This window comes from Ceratotherium simum, chromosome 3 (assembly GCF_057802395.1).
Source record: "Ceratotherium simum simum isolate JZ-2026a chromosome 3, ASM5780239v1, whole genome shotgun sequence".
Taxonomy (NCBI): domain Eukaryota; kingdom Metazoa; phylum Chordata; class Mammalia; order Perissodactyla; family Rhinocerotidae; genus Ceratotherium; species Ceratotherium simum.
The window spans coordinates 17,968,810-17,988,211 of NC_141902.1; the positions used below are offsets into that span (position 1 = coordinate 17,968,810).

The 19,402-nt window shown below is 34.5% G+C and overlaps 1 protein-coding gene across 4 annotated transcripts in view; it reads right to left on the bottom strand.

Moving 5' to 3' along the window:
* SCFD1 (sec1 family domain containing 1) overlaps nt 1-19,402 on the bottom strand; it is a 98,696-nt gene that overhangs the window by 49,525 nt on the left and 29,769 nt on the right. For all 4 annotated transcript variants that reach the window (XR_015549738.1, XR_015549740.1, XR_015549739.1 and 1 more), the window contains 4 exons: nt 10,981-11,120; nt 8,156-8,246; nt 7,488-7,561; nt 6,717-6,798 (listed from right to left, as the gene is read on the bottom strand). Coding sequence is in view for 1 of the 4 variants with exons in the window: in XM_004421146.3 (XP_004421203.1) it covers nt 6,717-6,798; nt 7,488-7,561; nt 8,156-8,246; nt 10,981-11,120 (387 nt within the window). In the remaining 3 variants the exon portion in view is untranslated. The remainder of the gene's footprint in view (nt 1-6,716; nt 6,799-7,487; nt 7,562-8,155; nt 8,247-10,980; nt 11,121-19,402) is intronic.

Below are 19,402 nucleotides of genomic sequence, written 5' to 3' on the forward strand. Positions count from 1 at the left end.
TAAGGATGTTCCCTCTCATAGTCCTCTTCAACATTATATTGGAAGTCCTAGCTAATGCAATAAACAAGAAAAGGAAATAAAAGGTATACAGTTGGGACGAAAGAAATAAAGCTGTCTTTGTTTGCAGATGACACGATTGTCTACGTAGAAAATACCAAAGAAACACAAAAAAACTCCTGGAACTAGTAAGTGATTATAGCAAGGCTGTAAGAAACAAGGTTAATATACAAAAGTCAACTGCTTTCCAATATGCTAGAAACGAACAATTGAAATTTGAAATTAAAACACAATACTCTTTTCATTAGTACTCAAAAAATAAATGAATGAAATAGTTATAAATCTAACAAAATATGTACAAGATCTATATGAGGAAAACTAAAAAACTGATGAAAGAAACAAAAGAAGAACCAAATAAATGAAGAGATATTCCTAGCTCATGAACAGAAGACTCAATATTGTCAAGATGTCAGTTCTTCCCAACTTGATCTGTTGGGATCTCAATTAAAATCCTAGCAAGTTATTTTGTGGATATCAACGAACTGATTCTAAGGGTTATATGAAGACGTGACAGACCCAGAATAGTCAACACCATATTGAAGAAGAAAAAAGATGAAGGATTGACAATAGCTGATTTTAAGACTTACTATAAAACTACAGTAATTAAGACAGTGTGGTATTGGTGAAAAAATAGACAAAATATATCAATGAGAATGCAAAAAAAGACCCACACAAAGGTTGGCATGATCAATCTTTTTAATTTTAGACATTTTAACAGATGTGTAGTAGTATCTCATTGTGGTTTTAGTTTGCATTTTTCTAATGACTACTGATATTGAACTTGTCACCTGTATATCTTTATTAGTCAAGTCTCTGTTCAAATCTTTTGCCCATTTTTAAATTGGGTTGTTTATTTTGAGTTTTGAGAAGTCTTTATATCTGAAAGTAACCTTTATAAATCTATTAAACTGGGTCTTGCTAAATAACAATACTTCATCTTCATAAAAGCAGGTGGCAGAGAAGTGAGAGCAAAGAGCTAGAGAAAAGTAATTTCACACTTTCTTTTGGAAATTGGAAGTAGTCTCCAGAAATTCATAGCGAGTGAGAAGCTGACAGATATTCCACTCACTCAAGAGCTGTCTTTGGTCATAACCTGGAGTAAAGAAAACTTCCTCAAGTTCTGATAGTGACTAATCTTATTTGGGATGAGAAGAGGTAAAAGACAATGATAGCTTCTCCACTGAAGTCTTTCTGCTACAGAATATATTTTCCCCCTGCCTTGAAGAAAAGTCACTAAGGTCATATGAACATTCACTTGGTATGTATACTGGAAAAGAGATCATTTTAAATAGATCAGTCAAAATCTAGCCAGAGAAATGTTCTGATTTTTAGTACAGTAAAATTTCTTCCCTACTGTGATCAGGAAAGTAGTAATCAATTAATCAAAGTCAGTTACTGTAAAGAATGATTAAAAAAAGAATCTCTTGTACATACACATTTTGAACATTGCCTTTTAACTTAAGACCTAAAATGTACAACTGTCTGTCAATCTTGATGTAGGTGCAAGACCTTTTCTTTGAGTACAGAGGTTCACTGACTGAAATTTTTTTCTTTGAAGTGGAACAAAAAAATTTATAGACATTTGCAAAGCAATTTTAGTATTTTTCAAGACTTTCCAATCTTTCACAGTTAAGTTTTTTTTACTCACTACTAACTTAAACGATAATTAAATGGTCATCTTCACTGAGTCTTTCTAAGGCATGGAACTAAGTTTTATAGAAACAATCCTCTTCTCCTACTTATACAATTGACATAAATAAACTGGAATCAATCACAAATAACTCTTTGGTAAGCAAAAAATTCAATTTGTGAAGCAGACTAGCTGCCAGTTGTCAGCATGTCAATAATGTGGCCAGCAGCCACTATGTTTTACAGAAGGAATAAAGGGCATCAGTTAATTTGGTGTGTTGACTAGCGGAGATCAATTAAGAGAGTTTCTACTTTATTTTAAAAGCTTATCTTGCCCTAAGAAAGATATAGAAGCCGAGCAAACGAAAAATTAGCCCCCAGGAGGAGGGGGTGAAGTTAAATGCTAGTACCGCTAGCAAGGGCTAAGCCTTGTTCAGAGTGTAGACCTAAGGCAGCACATGTTTGCTTGATCAGATGATGTCTTTAGATCTAAGTGAGTACTTCTTAACTTTCTCCATACGAAGCAGCAAAACAAAAAAGAGAATTCAGCACCAATGAAGCCTCAATCCACAAGAGCTTATTAACAGCTTATTCTTTGCTGGCTACATCAGGATGGAGCACTCAGATGTTAAAGCTCTTCCTCTCAGGTGAGAGCATTAGGACAAAGAACACATAATACCATTCCTATCTCTTTTCTAACATGACTTAACGTAGGCATCTTTTCCTTTTCTTAGGTATCTGATGCTTAATTCATTTTGACTATGCAGGTGGGCTAAAAATCAAGTAAATTAAAATTTGTCTATAAATTATTTAAGTAATCCCAGAAGCCATTCCCCAACAACCAATAAGTGGGGAAAGTCATAACTGTATTAGAAATGAAAGAACTGCTAAAGAAGAGGTTTAAAAGGCATGGATTACTCAAAACAAATGAGGATTCAACAATTTACTTTTTAGTCTATTAGATCAAAGTTAACTACTCAAGCCACTAAAATCCTTAGAACATCAATAAACTTATGTGATAATATTTGCCAAAGTTGTTGCAAACTAGTGTGCTTATTCTAACCTTCCAACAAAACACTGATTGCCGGATAACTGCCAGGACTTCTAAAGAAATTCATTTCTTCTAGTATTTTGCTTCAGAAAATGATCTAAGGAAATGTAAGAAGCAGCTATAAACTAAACATTCCAAAAGGAGAAACATGCAAAACTGCAATACAGACAAATACCAAGAGAAGTGTTCTGAGAGCTCTGCATAAAAAGTCATAATGTTCTTGCTAATAATAATAAAAAATATTTATTGCTTAGGTCAATAAATGTTACAAAGAAACGAAGCTCAGATGGTCAATAAATTCTGGTGAAAAAAGTAAGAGATCATGGAGAAAAATACTTGTTTAATTTTAACTAAAGTTTAAAAATACTTTAGAGGTAGATGGTATAATACAGTAATGGTACGAATAAACACGCCAATTAAAAAGTAAATATTAGGGGCTGGCCCCATGGCATAGCGGTTAAGTGCGCACGCTCCGCTGCTGGCGGCCCAGGTTCGGATCCCGGGTGCGCACCAACGCACTGCCCTGTCAGGCCATGCTGTGGCGGCGTCCCACATAAAGTGGAGGAAGATCGGCATGGATGTTCTTCCTCAGCAAAAAGAGGAGGATTGGCATGGATGTTAGCTCAGGCCTGATATTCCTCACCAAAAAAAAAAAAAGTAAATATTATAAAGTTGGAAATTTAATAATTATGGACAATTATAAGAAAAAATGTTATAACTAGGAGTAATGAGAAATAATGGAAACAATGGAGTTTATGTGCTAGTTTTGTCACGGGAGAACAGCTTAAAAAAGATGGTCAACATTAAAAGAGGACTCTTCACAGAAAACCCACCAATTTTTCTATACTAATATAATTTCTTATATCAAGATAGCTCTTTTACAATATGTGGTTTATTAAGTACAACTTAAATTTATATGTAAATATTTAAAATAAATATGCTCCTTTATCTATGGTATAAAAAAACCCTGATATTAATTGGGTTTCCCAGAATGACACAAAGAGAAATACTGTGTCCTATACATGACATTATTTTCCCTCTGCAAGTGACGGTCCTTTATAGCAGTTTCTTTAAATCAGATCTTGTTAGGAAAAGGGTGTCCTCCTTGAGTTACAGCAAAACAATTATTCCAAAATGTACAGTTTTTATATAAAACCACTTAACACAAATTAGTTTCTTAGCACAAGATGCTCTGCCAGACAATTAGCAGCCCTGGAAAAAACTTCCTTTATAAAGAAAGCCAAGTGACCAGGTACTAAAGTCAAATTGTTTGGGTCAGGCATGGTGGCATATTAAAGTATTTCAGACAGATGGCCTCTATTAGCACAAACTGATTCTGAAAAACTCATATAAAATCATTAGTGTAAAATCATACATAAGCATCATAAAAAATTTTGTAAGTAAATTTTGCCTTAACACCATTTTTCACCTATACTAGTAATCTTCCAGTTCCAGACTTACTTCCAGAACTCACCTATCCCTCACACTTCTCAGTCAATTCTTCATTTAAAACATAAATCTGATCACGTGATTAATCTCCAATGACTTCCCATCATACTTAAATTCCTATTTCTCTTGACCCCATAGTCTATTACTCTTTCCCTCCTCACTATAAGCACATTAGTCTTCTGCTAGGTGCTCAAAAACACCAACTTTGTTCATGCCTTCAGGCCTCTGGCACTTATTACTCCCTCTGCCTGGAACGCCTGGCCCTGAGCTTTTCACTAATGGGCTCCTTGTGATTCTCAACTCAAACATCACCTCATCAAAGGTGATTTCCCTAACCACTTACCTAAAGTAGCCCTCTCAGCCAGTCTCCATCTCCTCACATCACCTAAATGCCTAAAGTTACCTTGCTTTCTAATTTGTTTACTTTGTTTATTGTCAATACAATATCAGCTCCAAGAGAACAGAGAACTTGTCTTGTTTACTACAGAATCTCTAGGGCCCAGCACAACACACACAGAACCACTCAATAAACATGATTCAATAAGTCAATTACTTTAACCAGAATTTTCTCAAACCATAAGCTCTAGTCTCTGACCTAGAGTATATTCATATAAATTTGTAGCAGGATAACATTTGTAAAGTTTTATGAATAACATGAAACTGTGCACTTTCCGTAAGTACAATAATTACTTTGGGTTATACAACTCAGTTTGGTAGTAGGAGCCAAGCTTGGCATTTCTTGGTTTTACAGCTGTGAGAACTGAGGTCAGAAAGTAAAATGTAAGAATTAATAAACTTTTAAAAAAAAAAAAAAACAAACTGTAAGTCAAAGGAAATCCTCAGAACAGCTTTAATCTCAAAGCACACACAGGACTATTAACCACTGTCATAACTTCTTAGAATCTGTTCTAACTTGTCTATTTATGTGCATGTAGCACCTGACACACTGCCTGATACACAGCAAGTACTCAAAAAATGTTTAATGGATCATAAGATCTTTACTACATAATTATAGTTTAATAGATGTAAACCAGAACCTATATTTTAGTGCAATAAATTTTTCTTTAACTTTTTATATTAGATTCACAGTCTTCCTATTTAGTCTTGTAAGCAAAGCCTTTTCTCTCCTACTGAAGGAAATTCTCAATATAGCTCTCTACTGTATTTCACCTGGTTATACACATTATCTCCACAGGAGACAACGACCTCAGGTAAACAGATCTGCTTTGTTCCACTTTACAGAGATGCTACATTTGGAAGTGAAAATATCATCAACAGAATCATCCATAGACTGCACAATTATGTTTCTATTCCTGTAGGTACACGAAAATAGCAAGTATCAATATCAAGATGTGGAATAACAACAAAAAAAATTAAGTTGTGAGCTTAATAGAAATTATGCAGGTTTAAATTCAACGCTGCACAATGCCCATTATCCATCAACAGTAGCTCCTTTCTAATGCTTTATGACTTTTTAAATCATTAAAAAAGAAAAATGTTTAAGTCCCTTTTCCAAAAATCCAAGGTGTTATCAACATCTTTGACAGGCAGCAAGTATATGCAGCTTTTTTACATTGCTTTTTCAAATGTATCATATCAAATGGAAAGTAGGGTCAGTAATAACCACGTCCTAGCGTATGGTTAATCTGTTACTGGAATTCAGCTCCATGTCCAGAGAATAAATAAAAGTAGAATTCTGAAGAACTGAATAAGTCAAGCTGATATGGGGCAATCATGAATAAAGTAATGAGAAAAAAGAATTATGATAACTACATACAGAAGATCTAATATATCTATTTCAAAATCATAGTACAACATGAGTCAGTAAAAAGCTTTAACGCTAATAGACTCATTTAAAATTAAAATGTTCAGGGGCCGGCCCCGTGGCGCAGCAGTTAAGTGCGCACGCTCCGCTGCTGGCAGCCCGGGGTTCGGATCCCAGGTATGCACCGACGCACTGCTTCTCAGGCTGTGCTGTGGCGGCGTCCCACATAAAATGGAGGAAGATCAGCACAGATGTTAGCTCAGGGCCAGTCTTCCTCAGCAAAAAGAGGAGGATTAGCATGGATGTTAGCTCAGGCCTGATCTTCCTCACAAAGAAAAAAAAAAAAAACAAAAACTAAAAAGTTCAAAACCAAGTTACATAATGAACTGATGTTATTAATGGATATTTTAGATAGTACTATAGTAAAAGGGATGTCTAAATCTGTATTACTGATAGTTAGATACAGGTCGTCTGTTAATACAGTAATATGTGCAGAGACAGTATTGAGGTAGTGCAACATAACAGAAATAGCAGAGATTCTAACTTTTTTACTGAATGTGTGATGTTGGGCCAATCACTCATCTTTCTGGAGTCTTAAGTTTCCTCATTTGCAAAAAATGAAACTAATAATGCTGTCTTCAATAATTATATCTCATAACGTTACAGTGAGGACTCAATGAGAGAATGAATATGAAACCATCTTACAAAGTATAAAACCCTATACAAACAGAAGTTATATTGTGGGGAGAAAAATGTTAAATTTACCTTTATATGTTCTAAAACAGCAGTGGCAACATTTGTATGGAGATCAATAAGTCTTTTTTTTTCAAGGAGTTCTGGCAAAGAACTACAAGTATCAAAAAACTGAAAATTAGCCATTAAATTTTCTAAGAAAATGACACAGACTTAATAAAACCCACACCTACATGTTTCCTTTGAGGAAACTTGGAACAGTAAATCAGTGACAAAATGACAAACTGTCAACTGAATTTAATCTCTCGGCTTGAACACATACAGTATTTACTACTTTAATACAGATGAAATGCTTATTTTAAAATATTCTGCCTCCCAAATATCATTATTTCTATCATTTCACCTTCTGATTCCAAAATTTGGAGGTTTAGAATAAAATCAGATAAATGGAAATACGATTTTACTGATATTTCTACAACATGTTTCCTCTCTCCTTGATGGCATTTAAAGTATCAAAAAGAAACTGTTTAATCTTTAGCTAATAAAATAATAGTAATGATAAAATTAATAATAACTTGTATTATTTTATCACCAATACTATCTTCTTGGTAAAATTACCCCCTTACACAATTCAAACTAGTCAAAGAAGCAAATGATCTGCTATATACTACAGGGAACTTAAATCAGCTTGAACACGTTAAAAACACAATTTAGTTCTTTAAACTTAAAGGTATATACTATTACCTCCTATTTCCTATTATTAAAAATATTAAACAATTTTTTAACCTTCAAAATAAATCTTATCAATAGAAAGACTTCAAAGAGGATATATTACTTACTTACCTAACAGCTGATGTTAGCTTAGCAGTATTGTCAGAAAGCATACTTATCGCTCCTTCATCTTCCCCTTCTAGTCCCTAGGAAAGAAAAAACAAGTCCCAGTAACTACTCAGAAATACCAAGGCCAAGCATAAAAATTAATATACTCCTAAGATCACCAATAAACAGTAAAATTTAGGTCACTCAGAATAACAGTTCTCCTCTAAGGAGCAAGCATATGCATTCTTGATAGTTATAGAAAAGTTCTAGTCACCACCAGTCTAACAAATAGTTGGATGACTGAAAAAAGGATCAGCTGGTATTTTCAGATGAAGAAATAGGCCCAGAGACTTGCCAGAGGTCACAGAGTAATAAATAGTACAGCTGAAATCTGAAGTTAGATCAAATATAATAGAATGAGCAGCACTGGAATATATATCTCTAAAACGAAGTTATGTTATATACTTTTTCAAATCATAAATTCATATTATTCTTTTAAAAGTTTTGCTCCTCTCAGTATTTAGATTTCTTTTTGAAAAAGATCTTTTATATAAGTTGAGAATATTTTTGTTGTTATTAAAGCAATGCAGTGCCTTGAGTTTTAAGAGATCAGAAAAAAAAATTTAACCTCTTTCTCCCTCCAGATCTCCTTCTGCTTCTCTATAATTCTAAGAAAGCAAACAGAATCTTACCATGATGCTTTTAAGTCGTTTAACCTCATCTTCCTGTGCTCTGTAAGATTCTAGTTCTTGCTGAACCGATTCTGCAACTTCTGGGAATGGACTGAAACAGCATTGCACAGAGGAACTATGAGTATGACATTAAAATACTGATTTTTGTATAAATTTTAAATACATACAATAAGGACTTACTATCTTAAATGTACTTAATTGGATTTGAATATATTTTATATATAACAGGCAGAAAACATTTAGCATAAATACAACTACACGTCCTTGTAATTTATTTATATTATAAATCCTATTTCTTTAAAATGCATACCATAATACTTATACATCTAAACAAATTAAAATTTTATTTCTGTTCTTTTCATTAACCATATCACATTTTCTCTTCACCTATAAGCTGTTAGAAAAAAAAGTAAAATATTTAAGTCACTGAAAAATAAAGGAAGAGAAGTCATGATATATCAAACTTCAACTAAATATTATCACCCACAGTAACATATACTCTCAAAGGGTCCGTGCAACCACAAAGACAGCATCTGAAAAATATTACATCAAGTAATTGTGAAAAAAAAAAATCTTTTAATTCTGTAATCTTAATATCCTAAAACACTACTGGTGAAAACAGAACGTAGGCCAAGTTTTGTTGGTCTAATGCCTGATATCTTCCTCCAGGGAAGCCAGTTTAGCAGTAATTTCCACAGACTTCAGACACAACTGATCTGCAATTATTGAGCAGCTCAGGTAGAAAAAGTGTCACACAGCACTAATCTTGAATAATTCTAGATGAACATGTTGACCATGAAATGGTTCCTAACATGAATATTTTTCATCTACAGCCTTAGGGGAGGCCAGAAGCTTCTTCTCCTTTAAGAAAGAAAAGGTCATGTCTCACCAGCAACGAAACAAAAACCTTTCCCTCCTTCCCCCACCTTAACACTTGGTAACACTTCACTAATGATCAGCACATTTCATCCAATGGAGACTGACAGAAATGACGGAAGTTTCTGAAAGGATTTTGAGGAACACAGTCCAGTTTTACATGACAACCACAGGCTAACCCCACTAACCCCAGCTCCAGCAGAGTCTATGTGGGCAAGAAATAGCACCGAGCATGTACAATGTGCTGATTGAACTGGATGATTCTTAAAATCTCCAGTCTTTTCAGGTCTCTGAGCTAATAGGCAATAATAACTGCTTACATTTGAGTGCTTACTGTATGTCAAACACTATGCTAAGAATTTGTCTCTATTCTCTAATTTAATCCTGACCAGTCTTGGTGACGTACACACTATTAATAGTTAAGAGCAGGGACTTTGGGATCTGCCAGAAGTGGGTTTTAACGAAAGCTAGATGACTTTGGGCAAGTTACTCCTTTACATTATTTCACTTAATCTTCATAACAACCTTCTGAAATAGGGCGACAGGTATAATCAGCATCCTCACATTTTACTGATGAGGAAACTGAAGCTCAGAGAGATTTCAGTCACTTGTTTAACTCTATGCTGTCTCACAGTGTCTTTGTGCCCACATTGTTATTATAGTACGATATTCAGAGTGAGGGCTATTCAGGGCTATTCCTACGTACAAACAAAAGATTAAAGTTCTTATTATTCAACTGAATTCTTAGATTGTTCCTAAACATACGTCTGAAGAAAATATTCAAAATTTCCATGTTTGAACGAACAGATTTTTTTCTTAAGCTTTTTCCTATTAGGGAATCTGGACTTTAAAATTTCCTACATCCTCTATAAATAATGTAAATGTAATTTCTTGTACTTCATCATTCTGGAAGGAAATGTAAACTATGGAATTTCGAAGAGAAAAAACTTACTTAAATTCTAACAGTATCTAAAATTGCGATAGTCAGAAAGAGGAAAACAGTGACTTTTCTCTGCAGAGAAAATCGAATTCTTTGTTATAACAATGTGATTTTCCAATGTTAAAACAAAAGTTATAAATAAAAAAGATAAAACATACAAAAAAACCCCAGCATGCTGAACCAAGTCTATATCGCACTACTCATTAAACATAAACGAGGCTAAAAAGAACAGCCACATCAAGGACATAGACATATACAGAGGTACAGTAACACTTAAAATATTCAAAAGTAATAATAAACATCATATTTCAATAATTAGTGATGAGCAACATTCTTTTTCTCTCAATGATGTTTTTGCTTGTTTACAACGATTTCTCTAGCCATAATGACCACCAGAAAACTTTTATAACAATTCCTGAGCCCATGAGGTACCCTACCATGAGGTACCTTAAGGGGACATAGCAACACATGGAATATGTATATTTGCCTACAAGAAACCACGTGGCAAAGTTACAATTTTTTCACCTATTATTTCTAACATACTTTGAATAAATCTCTGGTTTTCAGGCTTAGGTATTCTCTCCACAGATATCTAAAATTGGGTTTGTATAAAGGCAAACATGGAACAGAAAGGGAAAATCACACCTCAATGTTTCCCTATCACAAAACCCCATTTTAACGAAAGGCAGAAATGGTCTAGTAGAGGGTCAGTGAGGATAACGACAAAATTTAGAAAGACTATCTGTAAAATCTACAAAATCGTATGGTATGAACTTACTGAAGAGGAAAGTGGCCCCTGCAAAGCAACTAACAAAAAACCTAGGAATCAGAAAGAAATCAAGCAATAAAAATATGTATCTACAGACTATTTAATTATAGCTCCTATTCATTGTGAGGATCAACTATCATGACCTTTTTGATTTTTTTAAATCAAATTCATTAAGTCAGAGAACATCTTCATTTTTTTTAAAAGGTGAATCTTGTACTGACTGATGTTTTTCTTACTTACCTTCCTTTATGTTTCTGCCAAAATTTATCAACTGGAGTTAAATCATAAGACTTTTTGTTTTTTCTCTTTGGTCTAGCACCAGCTGGAGAGTTTTCCACTCCCGAAGATTCTTCCAAATTAACTCTGTTTAAGTGGAAATCCTAGGAAAAAGTAACTATTTTAAATAACAGTTTTCTGAATTTAAGAATCATAACATTTCCTAAAACAAGGAAAATAATCAATACAGATTCTTGCTGTGTTTTCTAATATTTCCAAGGACAAAATACAGATCTGAAATTTAAAAGACCTCCTTCCAATGTTTTGTTACACACAAATGTACTTTTAATTGTTTACGTATTCTAATTAAAATAGTAGATGTATATGATTAAAATTTCAAAAAATACATAGAAACCATTTAAGTTTCTTATGTAGCCTTCCAGAAAAATATTTTTGCATATGCTAGCATATACACATCCTTTTAATTTTACTTTAAAGAATGGGATTACATTATACGTATTTTGTACCTTATTTCTTTCATTTAACAATGTATTTTAGAGCTCTTTATCTGTATACGTATGTCTACCTCATCTTTATCATGGCTCCACAGTAGTCCAATATTTGGCTGTACTTATTTACTTGACCAGGCCTCTTGATGCTTAGTTGTTTCTAGTAACAAATATAATCTTAAATATAATTTTTAAACTCTTAGAGAGTCTTATTCTGATGTGATGGATTGTACTTTTAAAAAATTATAACAGAAGCTACAATAATAATAGAATTCCCTTTCACATAAATTCTAAGAGCTAGTTAGACCAGTAGTTGTTAAACTTTTCCGCCTAGAACTAATTTTACTTGAAGCTTCATTTTTTTGCCCTTTCTCAAAACAAACAAAAGAAACAAAAAAGAAACAAACAAATAAACCCATATGAAAAACAAAATAAAAGTGAATATCTTTTCTATCCTTTCCCTCTCCCTGTTGCATTAGACCTGTGGGTTCCTTCATGTAATAGAAGTTCAACTCTACTCTGAAGAATAGTGAGTTAGAGATAAAACATGGCTATTAATAAGTGATTAAGTAAATGATGAGCAAGAAAGAAATTATATGGAGAAATTATCTAGCATGACTGATACAATTACCTTAGTTCTAAGATATAAATTTTTGATTAATGATTAAATTCTAGGTCTTAGCAAATTAAATGAACTGAATACAATTTAATCTCCTGATAAAATAAGGTCATCAATACTAAGTCTAGATCCTTAGACCATGGTAACTTTAACAAATAAATCCTTTACAATAGCTTATTTCCTTGCCATTTTCCCCTATGACATGAAAAACAAGAGTGCAAAATATACAGATGTCTAATTGCCATACTGGAGTAAGTAACAAGTCTACTGACAAAGAAGAATATACTGTTATATTTCAACCTGTTAATACTATCTACTATCTATTACCCTGTTAATACTAAAGACTGTCAAACATGTCTTTCCTATAGATTCCTCATATTATCATAGGATAAACATATCAGTAACCTTATTTAATTCCTCTCATTTTCCCATCTCCATATCTTAACCTCACTTTGCACAACAAATCATCCATATAGGAACAAAGTAAATATAGCATAATTGTGAAAAACCATTTAAAACAATAGATATTAACAGGTACATCTGAGAAGAATCCCTGTTTTTACAAATTATCTAACAAAACAAAAGAAGAAACATTTCTAAATAGTTAAGCTTTATTAAGTAGAATTTCTAGTGAAGTTCTATTTCCATGGTGATGACACAGTTCATTCAAAATAAAATTAACTTGTTAGCAAAATTACTGCTCTAAAAATAGGAAGGCATATTATTACTGAAATATTGATGGAATACTTAAAACACAAAATGATAAAGGAATAAAAGCTGTGAAGAGTTTTGAGAAATAACATAGTAGTGGCAAGAACATTTTCATTGCACAATAGCCAGGCAAATAAAAGTAATTTCAATCTTGAAAACTGGGAAACTAGAACATTCTGTGCTGTACTCAACCATGTTCAAGAAACTGAACATTTATACACAAATAAAAAACAACAGAATTGGTTTTAACATGATAGAGTCTGACCTGTTTTCACTGATATTCACACTTTCCTGACTTAGAAGACTAAGAAAGGTGTCCCAAATCACCAGGTATAAGTAAATCCCATCAGGAAAGGTTAAACACAAGGATAAGTCTTTAGCAGTCTTGTTTTCCTTTTGCAAGTTAAAGCAGACTGGTAGAGCCAGACGAACAAAATTACCTTCAGATAACATAGGTGACACCTATTTAGGCAGAGCTAAGATTTATATTCACATGAGAAAAAAAGCAAAGTAAAATAAAAGTAACTTTTATTTTGGTAAAGGATTGAGCTAAATCTAATCAAGTCTCCAGATCTATCAGTTTATAAGAAATGCTGGGGATAGAGAAACATGTCAAATTGTACCCCACAAAGATACAATCAACCAAACGCAGAAATACAGGAAATTCTTTAGAAAAATAAATAAATTCCTTCAATCAAAAAACAGCAATAACTGGGACCAGCCCCATGGCCTAGTGGTTAAGTTTGGTACACTCTGCTTCAGCGGCCTGAGTTCAGATCCCAGGCATGGACCTATACCACTCACTGGTGGCCATCCTGTGGTGGCGATCCATGTACAAAACAGAGGAAGACTGGTACAGATGTTAGCTCAGGGTAAATCTTCCTCAAGTAGAAAGAGGAAGATTGGCAACAGATGTTAGCTCAGGCCGAATCTTCCTTAGCAAAAAAAAAGGCAATAAAAAAGGTGGGAAAAGAGAAATTATTGTAAATTGAGAAATTTAAAAGATATATCAACCATTGTTTGGATCTCTATTTGAACAAACCAACTGTAAAGATGCACCTTTGAAACAATCAGAAAACAATGAATATAGAGCTAGTATTAGATATTACCAAAGAATAATTGTTAATTTTGTTGGATATGATAATAAAATCATGGTATTTTTTTAAAAGATATATGCCAAAATATTTATGCATAAGATCATATAATGCCTGAGATAAGATGCATATTGCCTGGGAAGCCGAAGGACGTACATTGGGGTTCAAAATAGTATTCTCTTTGTGTTTTTATATGAAATGTTCCCTAATAAAAGTCCTAAAATTTTATTCATAACAAAAAAACAGGGTTTAAAGTACAACCTACAACTGTCTGCCCCCGGCCATAGTGACTGTGAAAGTATGTGCCGAGATGGGGCCTCGTCACCCTGAGGTTGTGACTATGATGAGCAGGGTTCCCCCTTGCCCATCCACATTGGACAAGGAACAAGAAATACTGTGAACAAAAAATAAATATTTGTTATTTTCATTCACTGAGGTTTGAGGGTTTAGATTGAGCAGCACAACCTAACCTACCCTAATTCAAAGGCCAAGGTATTCCATACAGATTCAGCAATGGCAGGCACACTTTGATAAGCTTGTTCACTCTTGTTAAAGCAGAATTCTCCTTAACTATACGAATCAGGACCTGGAAAAGCCCCCACAGATACATTGTTGGCAATATGCAACATTTTCTACCAGTCTTCATGTGATAATCTCAACGCATAAGCAATTTATTCAATCTCTAAACTAGTAAAGAATTTGGGCCTTAATGATTTAGAAATGCACTGTCCAATACAGTTACCACTAGTCACATGTGGCTACTGAGTACCTGAAAAGTGGCTAGTCTGAAATGAGATGTGATGTAAGTATAAAATATAAACCAAATTTTTAAGACTTAATATATAAAAAGAGAATATAAAATATTTAATGTTTTAAATTGTTTAAGTCTTAAATTGCCAATATTTTGGATATATTAGGTTATATGAAATATATTACTAAAATAAATTTCACCTATTTCTTTTTATGTTTTTAACGTGGCTACTAGAAAATCTAAAATTACATCTGTAGGTTCTACTGTATTTCTATTAGACAGCACTGATTTAGAAACACTGAACTTTGGTCAATGTGGACAAGAAGGGAGGGAAAGGAAAAAATGTGCAGAAGACAAAAAAAGGAAAGAAAAATCTAATTTAGAATATTTCTAAGAATCATTTAATTGGGAAAAAAATGCTTATAAAAATGCTCCATCATAAACATAGATAAAATAAATGTCTCAAAATCTTTATACTAAGCAACCAGGATATAAGGCAGTACCTAAAGCTAGATTAGTAAATAGTAAATAATACATACTCTTCTTTCCCTCAGATTAAATAAAATTTTAATCCAAGTTCAGAAACAGCAATGAATATGTAAATATATTGAAATGATACCACTTTAAGAAAACAAATGAAATCCAGAATGTCTTCTGGGCTTTTACATGGCCTACACACCTTTAGTAGGAACTCCCTATGAACAACTACAGTTTGTACAGTTATCAGTAATCTGTGTTTGGATTAAATGAGTAAAATTTTACATTATACTTTTGACTTTTAGGCAAATGCCTGAAACTAGTCCAACATAGTGCTATCCAAGAGGTTTTGTGTTAATAAAGTCTAGAGCATCCACAGAGCATCAACCCCCAAAGCATCAAACTCTGAACTACACTTAGGCATCCGTTATACTGCAATCACACATCTTCAAGAAAATGAGTGCTTCTAAAATGCTTTTCTAATAATCTTTTAAAAGTATATACTAATTTGGTAACCACTTTCTTTTTTTTTCTTGAGTGGCAAGAAAAAAGTAAACTTTATTAAAGTCCCTATGTATATTAGCATAAATTCCAATTTAATGTTTCAAATAATGAGTCAGCAGTTTCAAATAATAAGAGTCAGCAGCAGAGAACCAAAGGCACAAAAACGGCATCTAAGATTTGAAAAAACAAAGGCCAAGTAAGGGACAAGATACTGAAATGAATTAATGACCATCCCTCTGCCTAAGGGTAAGCACTCACTGCGGCTAACAATCAAATCCACCCCTCCCGCAACCAAGATATAATAAAAAAGAATCATGACTTTCTAAATTACTAATTTTGCTTCTTATATCCCGATAAAAGGGAAGACGCATTGCAAAGTTTTTCACCAGAAGAATGTATTTCTCACGTTAAATGACAACAATCACCTTTCTGGAACACAGGGAAGCTGTGTGAATTTTCTTAATTGTTTCCAAGGTCTGAGATATAAATATTATCAATGTTCCCGATTTTCAGGCAAAGATACTTAATATAAAAAGCAAGCTGCAATTGCAAGTTAACAGTTCCTATCTAGAATTTTTACTCCATCTTGTAGAGGTAAAGGGTGTAATTATTAAGAATTTTAAAAGCTCAGAAGAAACTTCAAAAACAGCAGTTTTATCAATCAACAAAAAATGGCATGGTTACAATTTATGATATCTCAGTTATAGTTTCTTCACATCTAGAAACTGCATTAAAATTAATGAACAGGACTAAGTCATTGTTAAGTTGTACAAATCTCTTCAAAGAGACTATTTTCATCAGACCTAAATATTCTAACAATAATGCTACTGAGAAAAGACTTAAAGGGCAATTTGGAATCTGAGACTCGAGCCTAAGAAAGTTAACTAGAGCTGTGCATTGTTCTATTATTTATAACAACAGAAAATAAAAGCAACAATAACCCACACGTCCACAGGGACCCACTACTCTAACCTCCATGCAAGCAGGGTCACGTCTGCTGGGTTCACCTTGGATCCCAGTGACCAGCACAGTATCTGGTACAGAGCAGGCACCTAATAAATATTTGTTGAAGTGAATTCTTTGGAGACACCAGGCTGCCAACTTTTGATTCTGTCACATGAAGAAGATCAGAACAAAACCAAAAGGACCCTACCATCTACTTTCACCATCTTGTATTTTTAAAAAGATATCTTAACTTCAAAGAGTAGGAAATAAAAATTAGGATATTTCACAAGGACACAAGGATAGTAAAAGGTAAAGCACTAAAAAAAAATTAGTATAGAGGTCAGTCATAAAAACTCACGTTATAGTCATTATTTCTGTTTCACTCTGGAACAGTGAAAACCTCAAGGGCTGGTATTAGCCTTGTCTGGTTTTGGGGAATCTCTGCCCTAAGTTAGATTTCCCAATTTTCTCTTCTGACAATTGTCTTTCTGACAACGGGGACTCAGAGCATGCTCCTTTATACTGCAATTACTTATTCATATTACCTTATCTCCCGCACTCAAAGCATCATGTATTTTAATTTCCTCCAGGAACTGTTCAAGTTCGGGAATTAGAAAGGATCCCATTATCTCAATGCTCTATACAGCCTCCAGACACCACTGGCAGGAGTGAAGAGGTAACCCCTATATGCTCTTATTAAAACCTCGCCCCTAGCTCCCACCCAACAGTCAGGGCCCCACCAACCAAATCTAATTTGAGACTATCAAAACTATCTCATCATGCCCATTAATCCCTGTATGGCTCTTTATAATAACCCCCCTCAGATCCCATGTCTCGTTCTTACTCGACTCCTGAACCCTTCTGTCATACCCTCTGGAACTCTTACTCAGTCATCAGCAAAATCTCCTATTCTGAACATCTACTCTAAACTTCCACTGGACTTTCTTGCTCTAACTGAACTCCAACTTGGTACCCCTTATAGCCTTCTCAAACGGTAACCATTTTTTTTTTTTTTTTTTTATTGTCACACATCTCATACCGCTAGACCCGGGATTGGCACAGCTGTCTTCCTTGCTACTCCCAGACTCTTTACATGTCCTCCTCCCTAAAACAACTCCAGCTGTGAAACTCCTGTCATCAGCCTCTATCTGTAGTTCTCAGAGGCAATTCTGCCCCTCCCCACCCCCTGGGCATATTTGGCATATTTGGCAATGTGAGAAGAGATTTTGGTTGTCACAACTGAGGGAGTCCTAGCTATTGGCATCTAGAGGGTAGAGGCCAGGGATGCTGCTAAACAGCCTATGATGCACAGACAAACCCCCCAAAACAAAGAATTATCGGGTTCAAAATGTCAACAATGCCAAGGTTGAGTAATCCTGGTCTACAGTCATCCTGGTCACTAATGCCTCCTACAGACCTGCAGGACACTCTTATCTCCTGCGTCAACTTTTCTCTTTTGATCATTCCCAATGATACACAAACATGCTGTAATTTAACTCATTTAAAAATCTTTTTTGACCTCACTTTCTCTTCTAGCACTCACCCTTTCTTCTCTGCTCTCCTATACAGCAAAACTCTTTTGTCTATATTCACTCTCTTATGCCTCTCCTTCCAATCTTTCTTAGGCCCACTCCAGTGTTTTGCCCCCATGGAAGCTGCTCTTACCAAAGTCACTAATAACCTTGACATTGCCACAGGCAACAGTCACTTCTTAATTCTTGGTATATGTCCAAGTTGATTCCTGCTTCATTTTTGAAACATTTAATTCACTGGCTTCCAAAACAACACAGATCTAGTTCTCATACCTCACTGGCGGCTTCTTACTACACCATATTGCTAGTTCCTATTCATCACCCTGACCTCTAAATATTGAAATGTCTCCGAGTTCAGTTCTTGGACATCTCCTCTCTTCTATCTATACTACTTCCCTTGGTGATCTCATCTTATCTCTTGGCTTTAAACACCATCTATATACGGACTACTCCTAAATTTACTTCTTTAGATCAGATGTTTCTCCTGAACTCCAGACTCACATATCTAACTACCTACTTGAGATCTACAACTGAATATCTTAATAGGCATCTCACATTTAACACGTTCCAAAACTCAGCATCTGATCTTCCCCCTGAACTGCTCCTTCCATTCTTTCCCATCTCAATAAATAATGTCTGTCCATTTGCAAAGGTCAAAACCTTGGAGTCATCTTTGACTCCTCTCTTTCTCTTAGATCCCACATCCAATTCATCAGCAAGTCCTATACTCTACATTCAATAGATTATCACAACCCTCACCACTTCCATTCTGGTGTAAGCCACCATCATCTTTTGCTAAAATAACTGCAACAGCCTCCTAATAGGTCCTTGATTCTTCCTATGCCCCCAGAGTTTGTTTTCAACACAGCAGCTAGAGTTATATTCTTAAAATGTGCACCAGATGTCACTCTTTTACTGAAATCGGTGAGTGGCTCCCCAATTCCCTCGACTTAAAAGTCAATATCCTTACAATGGGCTATCAAGTCCTATGCTATATTGCTTCCTGTGTCCTTGTTAACTTCATCTCCTGCTACTCTCCCTCTGCCTTAATTTGCTCTCGTCACCTTGGCTGCCTTGCCATCTTTTTAAGCTAATTAGGCATCCTTCTGCCTGGAATGCTGCCTCCCACAGAGCTACACAATTCACCAGCTTACCTCCTTTAGAGCTTTCCTCAAATGTCTCTATTTTAAATGTCTCTACTTTAAAATTGCAATCCTGTTCACCATTACCTACTTAGTTTTCCTCCAGAGTATTTCCCACCATCTGAAATGTTATATCTTTTGTTTATTTTACTTATTGCCTGT